Source organism: Myotis davidii, unplaced genomic scaffold, assembly GCF_000327345.1.
Source record: "Myotis davidii unplaced genomic scaffold, ASM32734v1 scaffold1, whole genome shotgun sequence".
In the NCBI taxonomy this organism is placed as follows: domain Eukaryota; kingdom Metazoa; phylum Chordata; class Mammalia; order Chiroptera; family Vespertilionidae; genus Myotis; species Myotis davidii.
This window is the reverse complement of record NW_006294681.1, coordinates 9,396,014-9,409,579: the sequence shown is the minus strand read 5'-3', so window position 1 is coordinate 9,409,579 and position 13,566 is coordinate 9,396,014. Positions and strand designations below refer to the sequence as shown.

The 13,566-nt window shown below is 37.7% G+C and overlaps 1 protein-coding gene across 1 annotated transcript; it reads right to left on the bottom strand.

Moving 5' to 3' along the window:
* Positions 1 to 241: 241 nt before the first annotated feature.
* DSCC1 (DNA replication and sister chromatid cohesion 1) lies at positions 242 to 11,813 on the bottom strand. Its single transcript, XM_015567450.1, has 8 exons — positions 11,635 to 11,813; positions 10,433 to 10,567; positions 7,483 to 7,573; positions 5,704 to 5,842; positions 5,189 to 5,241; positions 4,790 to 4,944; positions 2,582 to 2,730; positions 242 to 606 (listed from the first exon to the last, which is right to left on the bottom strand). Exons 1-8 carry the CDS (start codon positions 11,800 to 11,802, stop codon positions 498 to 500), a joined length of 999 nt encoding a protein of 332 aa, XP_015422936.1. The 5' UTR covers positions 11,803 to 11,813; the 3' UTR covers positions 242 to 497.
* Between the last annotated feature and the right edge of the window lie 1,753 nt (positions 11,814 to 13,566).

The window sequence follows — 13,566 nt, the reverse complement described above, 5'->3', positions numbered from 1 at the left end:
GGTTTGGCTCAGTGGATGGAGCGTTGGCTTGCGGACTGAGGGGTCCCGGGTTTGATTCCGGCCAGGGGCAGGTACCTGGGTTGCGGGCGCATCCCCAGTGGGAGATGTGCAGGAGGCAGCTGATCGATGTTTCTCTCTCATCGATGTTTCTGACTCTCTGTCTCTCTCCCTTTCTCTCTGTGAAGAATCAATAAAATATATTTAAAAAAAAATTAAATCTTTAAAAAAAAAAAGAAAGAAAAAAGAAATAACACTTTCTTCTGTCCTTGTTTATACTGTGTACCTAATACAAACATAACTCGAAAGATAGGAATATCCTATTACATTTAAGAAAAAAGAAGAGCAGTAGTTTCAAAATGCTTAAGATGAAAAGAAAAATGCCTCGTAGTACAAGGTTTTTAAAAGTCTGAAGTACAAATGCATAAAAGCATCTTTTTCCTATAATAACCAGCAACTTTATAAAGGAACTTTAGTTGCAAAGAAAAGACTGTTGTTCTTTAAGAAATGGGTCTTCTTGAGTTATAAACTTTAACACCATTTTGCATCGAAGATCGAGAATATTTAGTGAGTAATGCACCTATGGTTTGCTTCTCTCCACACAAATCTCTGTAGGAACAAAAAATAAATAAATAAATAGCAGAAATATTTTAGGGGACATAACATAATATTCACAGTACTATTTATTTCTATCTTTCTCTCCTAAATCTCATCTTCCCAAGAAGCATAGGGTATGTGTGTGTAGGAGAGACAGGGTAGGGACCAGTTACTAAGCCTTAATTGACCAGGTGCATTGAATGTATTATCTTCAAACTTCACACGAAGAGTATGAGTAACGTATTATTTAACCCCATACTAGATATGAGGAGACTGAGGCTCAGGAAGTAAAGGACAATCCAGATTTTGCAGCCAGCTCTCTATGACTTCAAAGTTTTTGTTTTCCATTTTATCACACAACCTCCAAAGTAGAAATACAAGAAAGCAATGTGATACAGTAGGGTCTAGACTCAGAGAACCTGGATACTAGGCTACCTGTGTGAGCTTGTCAAGGTTACCTGCCCTCCCTGAACTTTAGCTTCCTCTTCTGTACCCCAAAAAAGAGAATATTAGGACGGACACATAATGAGGAAAGGGAAGAATAGGAAGAGAGCAAGAGTTAGATCACGTAGGGCCTTGAAAACCATGGAAAGAAGTAGTGATTTAATTCTAAGCATTATGGGAAGCCACTAAGAGAGTTTTAATTAGTGGAAAAGCATAATCCATCTAAGTTTTAAATAATGGAGGCAATGAGTGATGATTATGGAAAGTAGGTGGTGAGTTCATGGAGCATTCATTATACTATACAGTATATTCACAAAAAGTGAAAAAGAGGGAGAAGGTAAGGGGGCAAAATAGAAGTAGGGAGACCAGTTCAGAGTCACGTACAAGATTATCCATCAGGATTTGCTCATAGTGTGAACCAAGGGGTGAGCGAAGAAAAAGACAAAGTTGACTCCTAGACTTTTTGCTTGAGTCACTGGGACTAATGGTAGTGCTATTAACTGAGATGAGGAAGATGGGATTAGGACAAGGGGGTATCAACAGTTCTGTTATGAGCATGTTAGGTTTGAAATTCCTATTAGATATTCAAGTGGAAATGTTAATTAGGCAGCTTGATGTAAGTACCACTTGCCAGGCCCCATTGTGTATTTCTCTCCAGGAAATTTTGCCAGGTGAAGGCACAGAGCAAGCAGAAAGTTGGGTTTAATCTTTGTATATTTTTGCCTGGGAGATATGAGAAGACAGAGAGAGGGGACCAAAGGATTGGAGGGTATAGAGTAATAGTTGGAGAAATTGACCAGGGAATCTAATCTGGGTAAAAAGAGAGGACCTAAAAGGTGAGACACAGCGAAGAGGGGGAAGTGTTGGTGGCTTCTGGGCTAACTTGTTCTTCTGCAATCTGGCTTCTACAAGATGTTAAAGCAAGGCAGCAGGTGTCACTCAGAGATGGGTATATAGTCTGACTGTACCTCTAAGAGCCGCAATTTTGCAGGGAGGAGGGCAGAAAAGTGATTTTAGAAGAAGTAGTAAGTGCCCGGGTGGTGTGGCTCAGTGGTTGAACATCAACCTATGAACCATGAGGTCAGGGTTCAATTCCCATTCAGGGCACATGCCCAGGTTGTGGACTCCACAGCAGGGGCATGCAGGAGGCAGCCAATCAATGATTCTCTTTCATCATTGATGTTTCTATCTCTCTCTCCCTCACCCTTCTTCTCTGAAATCAATAAAAATATATTAATATATATGTGTGTGTGTATATATATATGTGTGTGTGTATATATATATGTGTGTGTGTGTGTGTGTGTGTGTGTGTGTGTATATATGAATTAGTAAGGAAGAAAGATAACACATAGCCTACCATCAGGATCAGTGGTTATGAGGATAATATAGAAGACAGCCTCCACTTGAGAAAATTTCAAAGGAAGCAGTGTCCTTGGGAAATACTCAAAAATAAAAGTGTTCTAATAAAAATCCAAAACACTATGCCACTCTTTATTAAAAGAACAGCCCTCAAAATTGATATTTAATTTAATAAAGTACTTACTGAATATATGGAGCAATATCTTCTTCTGTCCATTTCTCCCTTAGAGAGAACAGACTATTAAAACGTTCCTGATTATCTTCAGGTAAATCATCTACTTTTAGCAAAAATATGATTTCTGGTCTTGACTGTCTATCCACCAAGGCCAAACCCTATTAAGAAATGAGAAAAAGAGTAAAGCAATGGTCTAATGTTTAAATACAGCTTATTCTTTTATGTTTAGGTTTAGCTTAGTCCAGGGCATTTAAAATGTCAGCTACATGAAACACAAGCTACTGAAACCTAATAATTTTTTTTCATAGAAATGCTTCTTTAAAAAAAAAAAGAAAGAAAAAAGAAATGCTTCTTTAAATTTTGACTTCTTTGACTTCTCCTTTTTCCTCTGTAACCTGGCTTCTACCACACCAATTTATAAAGACAGCTCTAGCTCAAGGTCACCAGTAACCTGTCATTGCCACTAGGCCCTTGGATTCATCACATTAGCTGTTTTCTTTGTTATTGTTGATTATTCCTTCCTCTTTGAATCTTTATCTCTGATATCACCATCTCATTATTTCCCTCCTAACTTGAGGTCACAGTTCCTTGGGCCTCTATCCTGCCCCTCTACTCATCTCATTGTCAGTCCTGTATAACCTCAACTAAACCATGATTTCGACGACCGATTACTTGCTAATACCTGTGAGATTTATCTGCAATTCAAATGTCTCTTCGACTGAGCACCTGATCTGTATATACAAACCTATATATGAACTTACAGTATCTGTCACCTAAACTTGCTCTAGTCTCACTGTCCTAGGAAGCCAAGAAACCGAGGCATCACCTTAGATTCCACTATTCGTACCCCACACCTAAGTGGTCACTATCCTACAGGTTTTAAGCCCTCAACATTTCTCTATCCATTCTGTATCACTTATTTCTTTAGCTAGTACTGTGTTAGTTAGGAATATTTAAGTGTTGAAAGCCTGGATAGTCTCCTTTTCATCATCTAGCCAACCTTCATCCATCCATCCATCCATCCATCTATCCATCTATGCATCCATCCTCATTACCGTCGGTGTTCTTTCCAAAAGGCAAAACTCATCAGGTTACTTTCCTTGCTACTACACTGAATGAGCCCAAATACTTTCTAGATAGTTTAGGATGTTGATGGCACCTCAGGATCTAGCACAGTGCCTAAGACTTAAAAGGACTTCTGCAAATATTGAGCAAACCCTTTCTCTTATTTTACAAATACTTATTGAGTATACACTACATGCCAAGCAGGATGCTAAATATTGACAAGCAACAGTGAACAAAATTCTATCAAAGTGGAGGTGGGCAGCCACATAATTAACACTTTTAAAGCAAAGTGATAAGTGCCATGAAGGAAAAATACAGGGTGTTATGGAAGAGTAAAACAGAGGCATTTTTTTTAGAGTGAAGGAAGGCCTCTTTGATGAAGTTACTCAAAGATGAGTAGGAGGTGGCCAGATGAAATTAGGGAGATCATTCTGGAACGAAAAGCCTTGAGTGAAAGCCCTAAGCTAAAAGCCAGCTTGATGATCTTGAAAATTTGAAAGAACACTGGGTATGTATTGAGTAGGACAGAAATTATGAAGAGGAGATTATGGAGGGCCTTGTAGGCCAAAATATGAATTCTGGATTTTATATCTTAAATGCATTGGGCAACCATTAAAGTGATTTAAGCAAGACATTCATCTAATCTGACTGGCATTTTTTAAAGATCATTCCAGTAGCACCACAGAGAATGGACTGGAGCAGGGCAAAATTAAAAGTATGGAAGGCCTGGTTAGGGATATTACTGTTATTTATAGCCAAATGAATATGATAGTTTGAGCTAAAATGGTGCTGGTGGAAATTGAGAAAAACCAATGGAGTGGAAATCAGGATTAACTATATATGGGCCTGAGGGATTTCATTGAGGTGATAATGTTCTATAATAGATTATGGTGATGGCTGTGTAACCCACTAAATTTACCAAAAACCCTTTTTAAAGAAATAAATTTTGTGATATGTAAATTATACTTCAATAAAGTGTTGGGTTTGGGGTTTTTTTTAGAGGATTTTGTGATAGACTGAGAGTATAGTATACACTTAACGGGTAGCTAGGAAAATAAATTGGTTCCAGATTCAGTTCCAACATAAAATTCGTTTCACCTAGTAACTAATGATGATCTGTTGTCATGGTAGCCATCATCATCGCTAGCTCACCTTAAGCTGCTCCAGCCTGGTTATCATTCCTTCAGGGACACTCTGCTGCCACACTTCCTGAAACTCGGCGAGGTTGAACTTCACTGCATTCTGAAGTAGCATTTGTGCTGTTGCTCTACAGATTTTATCAGTGCTCAAGTCAAAATAAATTTCACCTGGGGAAAATAAAGAACTAAACTTCACCTAAAGAAAAGGCATCCAATGCTTTCATATTATCTTCACCATGTGATACACTCCTATTGTTTCTTTTTCCGCCATGAAATCCCCAGAAGGAATTCTACACAACTCACCTCCCATGACCCATGGAGTCCTTATTTTGGACCGAAACACACCTCAGAAAAGCATACCGATTTTAACATACAAGATTTTATACCCATTAAAATACTTTCCAAATCTTACCTTCCTCTGTATATCTTCTTCCATAACACTTAAGACAGTGTTCAATCATTTCTCTGAAAAATGTAAAACACTCATTTGAAAAGTTATCACATTTTTATACATTATATTTTATATACCACTGTTAACTAGAAACTAAGATATACATCTGTGATTTGAAATAGTAAGTGATTTTAGCTGCCAAGTAAAACTTTACATTAGGAACTAACTAATATATACTAGGAAGCTACTATGTACCAGATCCCATGCTAACTATTTTTACATGAATTATATGAGCACACTTCTATTATAAAATAGTTAAGCATAATTATTTATTTGTATTTTTAATGCAAAAATAACATAATACACATTTATTCACCCCAGTAATCAAAATTCCAAGCCCTTCTTGGTTGGATAATTTTTAAATTTCTATAAACTATCAAAATATAAGTAGTCTATGCCCTGGGTTTAGTTCCACCCTGGAAAATAATTTCCTTCGCTTTAAAGAAATCTGGTGTGACAGGGATTAAAATACTTACTCTGGCTCTAATGGTCCAAGTTCCTGAAGGCATATATTCAAAGGAACTTTAGTAAAAGACCATGATTCAGAATCCACAAGCTGAGTTACATGATTCAGAAGTTTCATCTCATAATCAAATTCAAGAATCCTCCAATAACCTACAAATTCAAAGTTATATTTCTCAAAGAACATATTAAGCAAACTGATTGGCTAATAAACTGATAAAGTAGCAGCATGCTCTTGCCCACCACAAAAAAAAAAAAGAGACACTAAAAGTCTTTACTTTCAAAAAAAAAAGTCTTCACTTTCCTAAGAAACAATACTTCGTTTTATGCTTTTCTCCCATTACAAATTGTGGTTTTTTAAAGAGTAGTTCAAATATGACTAACACTGATTTTTTTCAAGTGCTTTAATATTAAAATCAATATCTCACAATAATCTTGTTGTTCTAAATGGACGTGGCTGGTACAGTCATTTCATTAGAATGTCATACTAATGAGGTGAAGGCCATGGGTTTGCTATCCCACACCGTAACCTCTGCTGGGGGCACTGCCATGGTCATCACTCTCACCTCAGCTAGCCTGCAAGGGGGTTCTTACGCTCAAAAGGAAGTCTAGCTCATTCAAGAGACAACAGACTCAGAGGTATGATGTGGACCAGTGGCAAAATGAAGGCTGGGCATCAAGATACCTTCCCCTAGTCACATGAAAAATGAAAAGCCATCTTATAATCGAAGGCACCACCATCACCCATGGAGAAACAAACCAAGTATACATCCACCACTTCCAAAGGAGACTGTTGCTATTCTTATTCTGAAACATAAAGGCAACATTAAAAATGGAGTTGTGATGTAACACTGAGAAAGAAAGCATTTCCTATGCTTAGGACCAAGTGAGCTAAGTGTTTCTAGTTCTCAAGTCATGCGCAGTTGCTTTACTCAGCAGAATTTGCCACACATTCAAGTTAAGGTTTAACAAAAGTTAATCTTGCTTGAAAGATTGTGAGCAAACTGAATAGTAAATCTATCAACCCGTGCCGATTTCCTCCTTCACACATGGGTGCTGAGTTAAGCTGCTTCTCTGGGCTAGCTTAAAAGGGCTGACAAATGCACATAAATGCCTACTCTTACTGCAGGCCCAGACACTGGGGAAAAAACTCCAACTGCAGACCAGAAACCAGTCAGAACACTTAAAGAAGATACTACTGGGTTTCTTCCTCAACTCCTGAGACCAACACACACTATTCTATCTTTTACATAGGTTTACTATAAAACCATTTATATTCAAAAGCATGTTACATGTTACCACAAGAAGAAACACAGTCTTATCTTCCAAGCAATTTGGAAATACAATGAGGTTATTAAATTAATTCCAAACCAGGAATTCAAGTTCAAGTTCATCTGGGTTCTATGCCTTATCACTAACTCAATAGGTAGCCCTGGACAAGTCAGTTCCCCTTAAAAATAGGCCTTAGTTTCTTCACCTAAGAAACTAAGAAAAACAATGAAGGGATTAGACTACTCTTACGTTAAGACCTTTCTCAAGCTAACATGGTTCTCCTACTACCTCTTAATCCAAAGCAAAAGGCTAAAGTACTGGTCATGGACTGACCTCTTCATGTAAAGAAGATCACATGTATTCTCTACCCATTCCCCAACATACAAATATCATCATCTGTGAGCCTCCAAAAAGAATACACAAAATCTAATAGGGTGAAGATGTCCAAAACTTGTCTCTTTTTCTCTTACATGATGCTCAATTCCATCATCATTATTAATAACAATGACAAGTAAAGCTACCTCCAATCTCACAGGCATTTAGAACTTGTAATTGGGCCATTATTTCTTCTTCACTTGCCTGAATTTGATCAAGCAAATCTTCAGTTGTATACTGAAACAAGAAAAAACGAACAAACAATATTTTAAGACCTTTGAATAATATTTTTTAAGATTCTTGAATTTGGGAGAATAAATACATAAAGTAGATTAAGGCAATATTTAAACACTAGCTCAATTCTTTTGTTAATATGTAATGATTACTACACAAAATCAGTAGATATCTTTTTAAATATATATATTTTATTGATTTTTTTAAAGAGAGCAAGGGAGAGGGATAGAGAGTTAGAAACATCAATGAGAAACATTGATCAGCTGCCTACTACACACCCCCTACTGGGGATGTGCCCGCAACCAAGGTACATGCCCTTGACCAGAATCGAACCCAGGACCCTTCAGTCCTCAGGTCGATGCTCTATCCACTGAGTCAAACCAGTCAGGGCATCAGTAGATATCTCAGAAGAAAGCATAAGTGATGTTGGATTTTAATAATGGTTTCTTAGATATGATACCAAAACACAAGCAACAAAAGGAAAAATAGATAAATTGGACTTCATCAAAATGAAAAACTTTTATACTCTGTTCTTCAAAACATCATCAACACAAAAGGACAACTATTGCATGATTCCACTTACATGGGATAGTTAGAGTAGTCAAATTCATAGAAACAGTAAGTAAAATGTTGGTCACTAGAGGCTGGGTGGCAGGGGAATCTAGGGATTTAGTGTATAATAGGTATAGAATTTCAGCTTGGGGAAAATAAAAAATTTCTGTAGATGGATGGTGGTGATGGTCACAAAATAAGATGAATATACTTAATGCCACAGAACTATCCACATAAGATTAAAATGGTAAATGTTATGTTATGTATATTTACAATTCTTAAAAAAATCAAGAAAGTGAAAAAACAACCCACAGAATAGGGGAAAATATTTGCACATCATCTATCTGGTAGGAACTTGCATTTAGAATGTAGAAAGAACTCTCCTACAATTTAGTAACAAAAGGACAAATAACCCGATTAAAAACTGGACAAAGGAGTTCCTAAATAGACATTCTCCAAAAATATACAGTCAATAAGCACAGGAAAAATATGCTCAAAATCATTAGTCATTAGGGGAATGCACATCAAAACCACAATGCTACCATTTCAAACCCACTAGCATGGATATTAAAAAGACAGAAAAAAAACAAGTTTTGTCAAAAACCTGAAGGAATTGGAACCCTCATATGATGGGAATGTAAAATGGTGCAGCCACTGTCTCGCAGGTCTTCGAAAGATTATGCAGAATAAGCACATGACCCGTTAATTCTACTCTTAGATACATGCCCAAGAGAAATGAAAACATAGTGGCTCAGTTGTTCTCCTGTGCATCTCCTGTGCATCTAAAGGTTGCCAGTTTGATTTCCATTCAAGGCACATACCTAGGTTTCGGGTTCCATCCCCAGTCAGGGAGTCTAGGGAAGTCAACCGATCCATGTCTCTCTGTTTGCCCACCACCACCCTCCCACCCCCCAGCCCCACTTTCTCTAAGCATGGGCTCTGGTAGATTATTTAAAAAAAATAAAGCCGAAACCGGTTTGGCTCAGTGGATGGAGCGTCGGCCTGCGGACTGAAGGGTCCCAGGTTTGATTCCGATCAAGGGCATGTGCCTGGGTTGCGGGCACATCTCCAGTGGGAGATGTGCAGGAGGCAGCTGGTCGATGTTTCTCTCTCATCGATGTTTCTGACTATCTATCTCTCTCCCTTCCTCTCTGTAAAAAATCAATAAAATATATTTTTAAAAAAAATAAAATGTTTAGAAAACATAAGCGCAACAGAAACTTGTATATGAGTGCCCATAGCACAGCAGTGTTGTTCATCTCAATTAAAAATGCCCATCAACTGATGAATGGATGGATAAAATGTGGATGTAGCCATAAAGTAGGCTAATATTCAGCAATAAAAAGGAATTAACTACTGATACATGCTATAATATGAATGAAACTTGAAAACATCATGCTAAGTCAAACAAGAAGCCGGTCAGAGAAGGCCACAAATGATATGATTCCATTCATGTGAGATGTCCAGAAGAGGCAAATCAATAGAAATAGAAAGTAGATTAGTGGTTGCCTTGGGCTGAGGCGGAAGAGGGAAATTGGGAAAAATAGAATTGGAAGGTAATAGCTGAGGGTACAGGGTTTCTTTTGAGGCTGATGAAAATGTTCTCAATTTCATCAGGGTGATGATTGCACACCACTGTAAATGTACTAAAGAACATTGAATTATATATACACTTTAAAAATAAGTGAATTGTTTGGTATATGAGTTATATCTAAATAAAGGTGTAAACCCCCCCCAAAAAAAATCAATGGAGAAAAAGAGAACTTCTAATACAAATATGGTCTTCAGAATACCAGTAGAGTTCTATAATTTTGAATTACATTAAAAATTCTTAAAAACATTTTTACTTTGTTTATATTTTTCCATATTTCCAAGAATTAGTCAATTTTGACATTAGAGTAAGAATACTTTTCATAATGTATTCCAATACTTATCATAATGTCTTTTCTAAAGAGCTCCTAATTATAACTTTCAATTAAATAAAAATTAATCTAACTTGTAAAAAACTATTTTTGCATAGTTAGGAACATGAGCTTTCAGCCAGGTAAATGTCACCATATGTAGAATTTGCTTTAAAATACTCCAGAAAAAGGAAAACAGGTAGGAAGAAGCAGGGGATAGAAAAAAAGCAAGACTGACAAAATATTGTTAAATGTTCAACTGAGTGATGAATACACCGTACTCTTTCTGCTTCTGGATAGGTCTGAAATTTTCATAATATAAAGTTTAAAATGTAAAAATGTCACCAGTGCCTGTAGTTATAGTTCTATTTTTTAAATTCCAAATAAAAAGTGAAAATAATAGTCTTACTTTTGAGAAATTGGAATCCTTTTCTTTTTGACTGTCAGGTCCTTCATAGGTATTTGCCATTAAAAGTCTCTTTAGCTTCTTTAATTTAGGTCTACATCTTCTTAGTTCCCAATAATTATTAGAAAAACCAAAGATCTAAAAATTATAAATACATTATCACTTTTTAGGGTTCATTCTAAAAGAAAAATCTCAAACAATTTCAACCCACCCATCTTCCCTCAACAAGAAGCAAGGGAAATTGTTGTTCCGCTTTCTGTTGGGAAGGCATCGATCCAGCACCTTAAACAGGTGGAGAGGCATCTTCAGGAATCTTTTCAAACCCCATTTCAGAAGCTACTGCCAACACAGTGAGAACCAATAATTGAGCTCCATAGCTCACGTGTACTTTGGAAACCAGAGTATGCCCAGAGAAGAATAACCAGAAAGGTGACAATTTTACAAACAAAATAGAAACAACTGAAAATGAATACTTTTAGACTGAACAACAGAAAATAAAGAAGAGACATTAGCACAGTCTTCAAATAATGAAGAAATGTTAAAGGGAAGAGGGAACCTTTGTTCTGTTTTACTCATGATAGCAAAATCAAGCAGACGGTAAGGGAGAAAAACTTCAATTCAAGAACGTTGTACTATTTAGAATTGCAGCTAGCTCCTTATTGGGCTGGTGAACCAGTGAGAGACCTACCACTCAAGGAAATCCAGTTGATAGAGGCTAAAGGATACATAAAGAACTGTTATTCCTCTCTGTATCGCCAGAACCTGCCTGGCGTCTAACACTTAGTAGGGGCCCAGTAAGTGTTTCACATGAGAGGAGAAAAGGCTGAAGTGGATCATCTCCGGGTGCCTTCCAATTCTAAAATGGAAGGTCAGGGGATGCTTCTGCTCTCGAAGTAGTTCAAAGTATGATTGACAAGACAAGGCCCAGAGCCTGATGTTTGCTGCTGAATTTAAGGCCTTCAAAAGAAAAACGTAAGGACTAAAACAGAAAGACTGCTGTGCTGTCATCCATAGTCCACAAACTGGCAAACAAAGACAGCTTCACAAGACAACAAAAACAATGCTAAGAGCTTCCAAATATCATTAGAGAACTTTGCAGAGTTCCTGTGATTATACAGTGCATATCTAAAGTTTTTAATTGAAGGCAAGATTAGACCTGTGTTGTCATTCTCATACTTATATAATCAGGAGACAAACTACAGTACCTCGGTGTGAATAATGTTACAGCCGGTTTCTCCCATCTTCAGCTGGTCTGGAGTTTTACAACCAGGAATTAAAAGCAACATATTGGAAGTATCTGCTATCTTCAAGTCATAGGTTTTGTCTTTACTGCACAGCACAGCCTGTTCATCTTTATCACCACGAATCACCATACTACAGGAAAATGGAAAAAGAAAATACATGATTTATGGATATGCCAATGGACATCTTCATTATAAACTGTTCCCCGAATCCTCTAGGCTGATAGAATTCAAAATTTGTCATGATGCTCTCATAGGCCTCACACAATGATGGGCTCCAGAGAGCAAGAACTGGGCCAACTGAGAGCCAGCAGGGCAGCAGGTGGCCCCACTAGGGAAAAATAACATGGGCAAGAAAAAGTCAAAGAGCCCAAATGTTGCCCTAGCTGGTTTAACTCAGTGGCTAGAGCAGCAGCCTGTGGACTCAAGGGTCCCAGGTTCGATTCCAGTCAAGGACACATGTCTAGGTTGTGGGCTCAATCCTGAGTAGGAGGCATGCAGGAGGCAGCCGATCAATTTTTCTTTCTCATCATTGGTGTTTCTATCTCTCTCCCTCTCCCTTCCTCTCTGAAATCAATAAAAATATAATTTTAAAAAGGAGGCCAAAAATAAATAAATAAATAAATAAATAAAAATAAAAATAAAAAATTTTTTAAAAAGGAGGTCAAATGTCTCCATATCCCAGGTTCGATTCCAGTCAAGGACACATGTCTAGGTTGTGGGCTCAATCCTGAGTAGGAGGCATGCAGGAGGCAGCCGATCAATTTTTCTTTCTCATCATTGGTGTTTCTATCTCTCTCCCTCTCCCTTCCTCTCTGAAATCAATAAAAATATAATTTTAAAAAGGAGGCCAAAAATAAATAAATAAATAAATAAATAAAAATAAAAATAAAAAATTTTTTAAAAAGGAGGTCAAATGTCTCCATATGGCATCATTGTGCAAACTAAGGGAAGAGCAAAGACAAAGCATCCAGAAGCTTCAGTCAAGATGTTATAATTTTCTAAAACATGCGAAAGCAGTACTCCTCAAACTTATGTAGAAGTATCTTTGGGAATCCTGCTAAAAAGCAGATGGGGATTCAATAGGTCTGGGGATGGGACCTAGAACTCTGCATTTGTAACAAGCTCCCAGATGATGTCCACGCTGCTGGTCCCGGATCCCATCCAAGAGTGGTCCTTGTTTTGTTCCAAACAATCAAAGGGGCACATCTTGGCCTAACCATCAGCTATGTCACAAAGAAATTGGGACCTTGTGAAAAGAAGGCTACGATGCTGAATACAAAATATGAAGATATGTTTACAAACTGGTCTCAATAAAGTCTCTGATAAAGGGTCACAGGTAGAAAAAAGCAGCAGGAAGGGAGAGGGAAAGGATAAAAGTGAGGAGGAGGAAAAAGAAAGACCAAACACAAAGATGCTGAAATGGCAACAAGAGAATTGGTTCTAGCAGGGTTCCTCGTCTGTAAAGCATTTAACCCTCCTGCATACAATCCACTTCTTTTAAAGAATTTAAAAACCTGAAATAGAAGCCTGTATAAATATTTTTAAAATAAGTCTCTGTTTGAGTGAAAAGAATAAAAGGTTTCTATAGCCTCCTGGTGCTAATAACATTTAATACTCCCAAGTACCTATTCTGTTTATTTCTACACTAGAGGCCCAGTGCACAAATTCGTGCATGGGTGGGGTCTGGTAAGTGGATCAGTGGATCGGCCTGCAGACCAAAGGGTCCCTGATCGGGGTGTTGGGGGCCGGGTTAGCCATGGAGGGGGAAGGGGATTGGAGCCTGGATCAGGCTGGTTGGCTGCCGCAGTGCGTGTCATAGCCACCAGTCCTTCTGGTCATTCTGGTCATTCACCGTTCCGGTCGCTGGGCTTTTATATATATGGAATGCACTAG

Bases quoted from the DNA above. Each gene is read 5' to 3' on its own strand.
- DSCC1 (XM_015567450.1), bottom strand. From the start codon at position 11,802: ATGGTGATTCGTGGTGATAAAGATGAACAGGCTGTGCTGTGCAGTAAA. The intron at 5,242-5,703 runs GTAAGTATTTTA...TACATTTTTCAG, and splicing joins CTTGGACCATTAGAGCCAGA to AGAAATGATTGAACACTGTC. The intron at 4,945-5,188 runs GTAAGATTTGGA...TATTTTCCCCAG, and splicing joins AAGAAGATATACAGAGGAAG to GTGAAATTTATTTTGACTTG.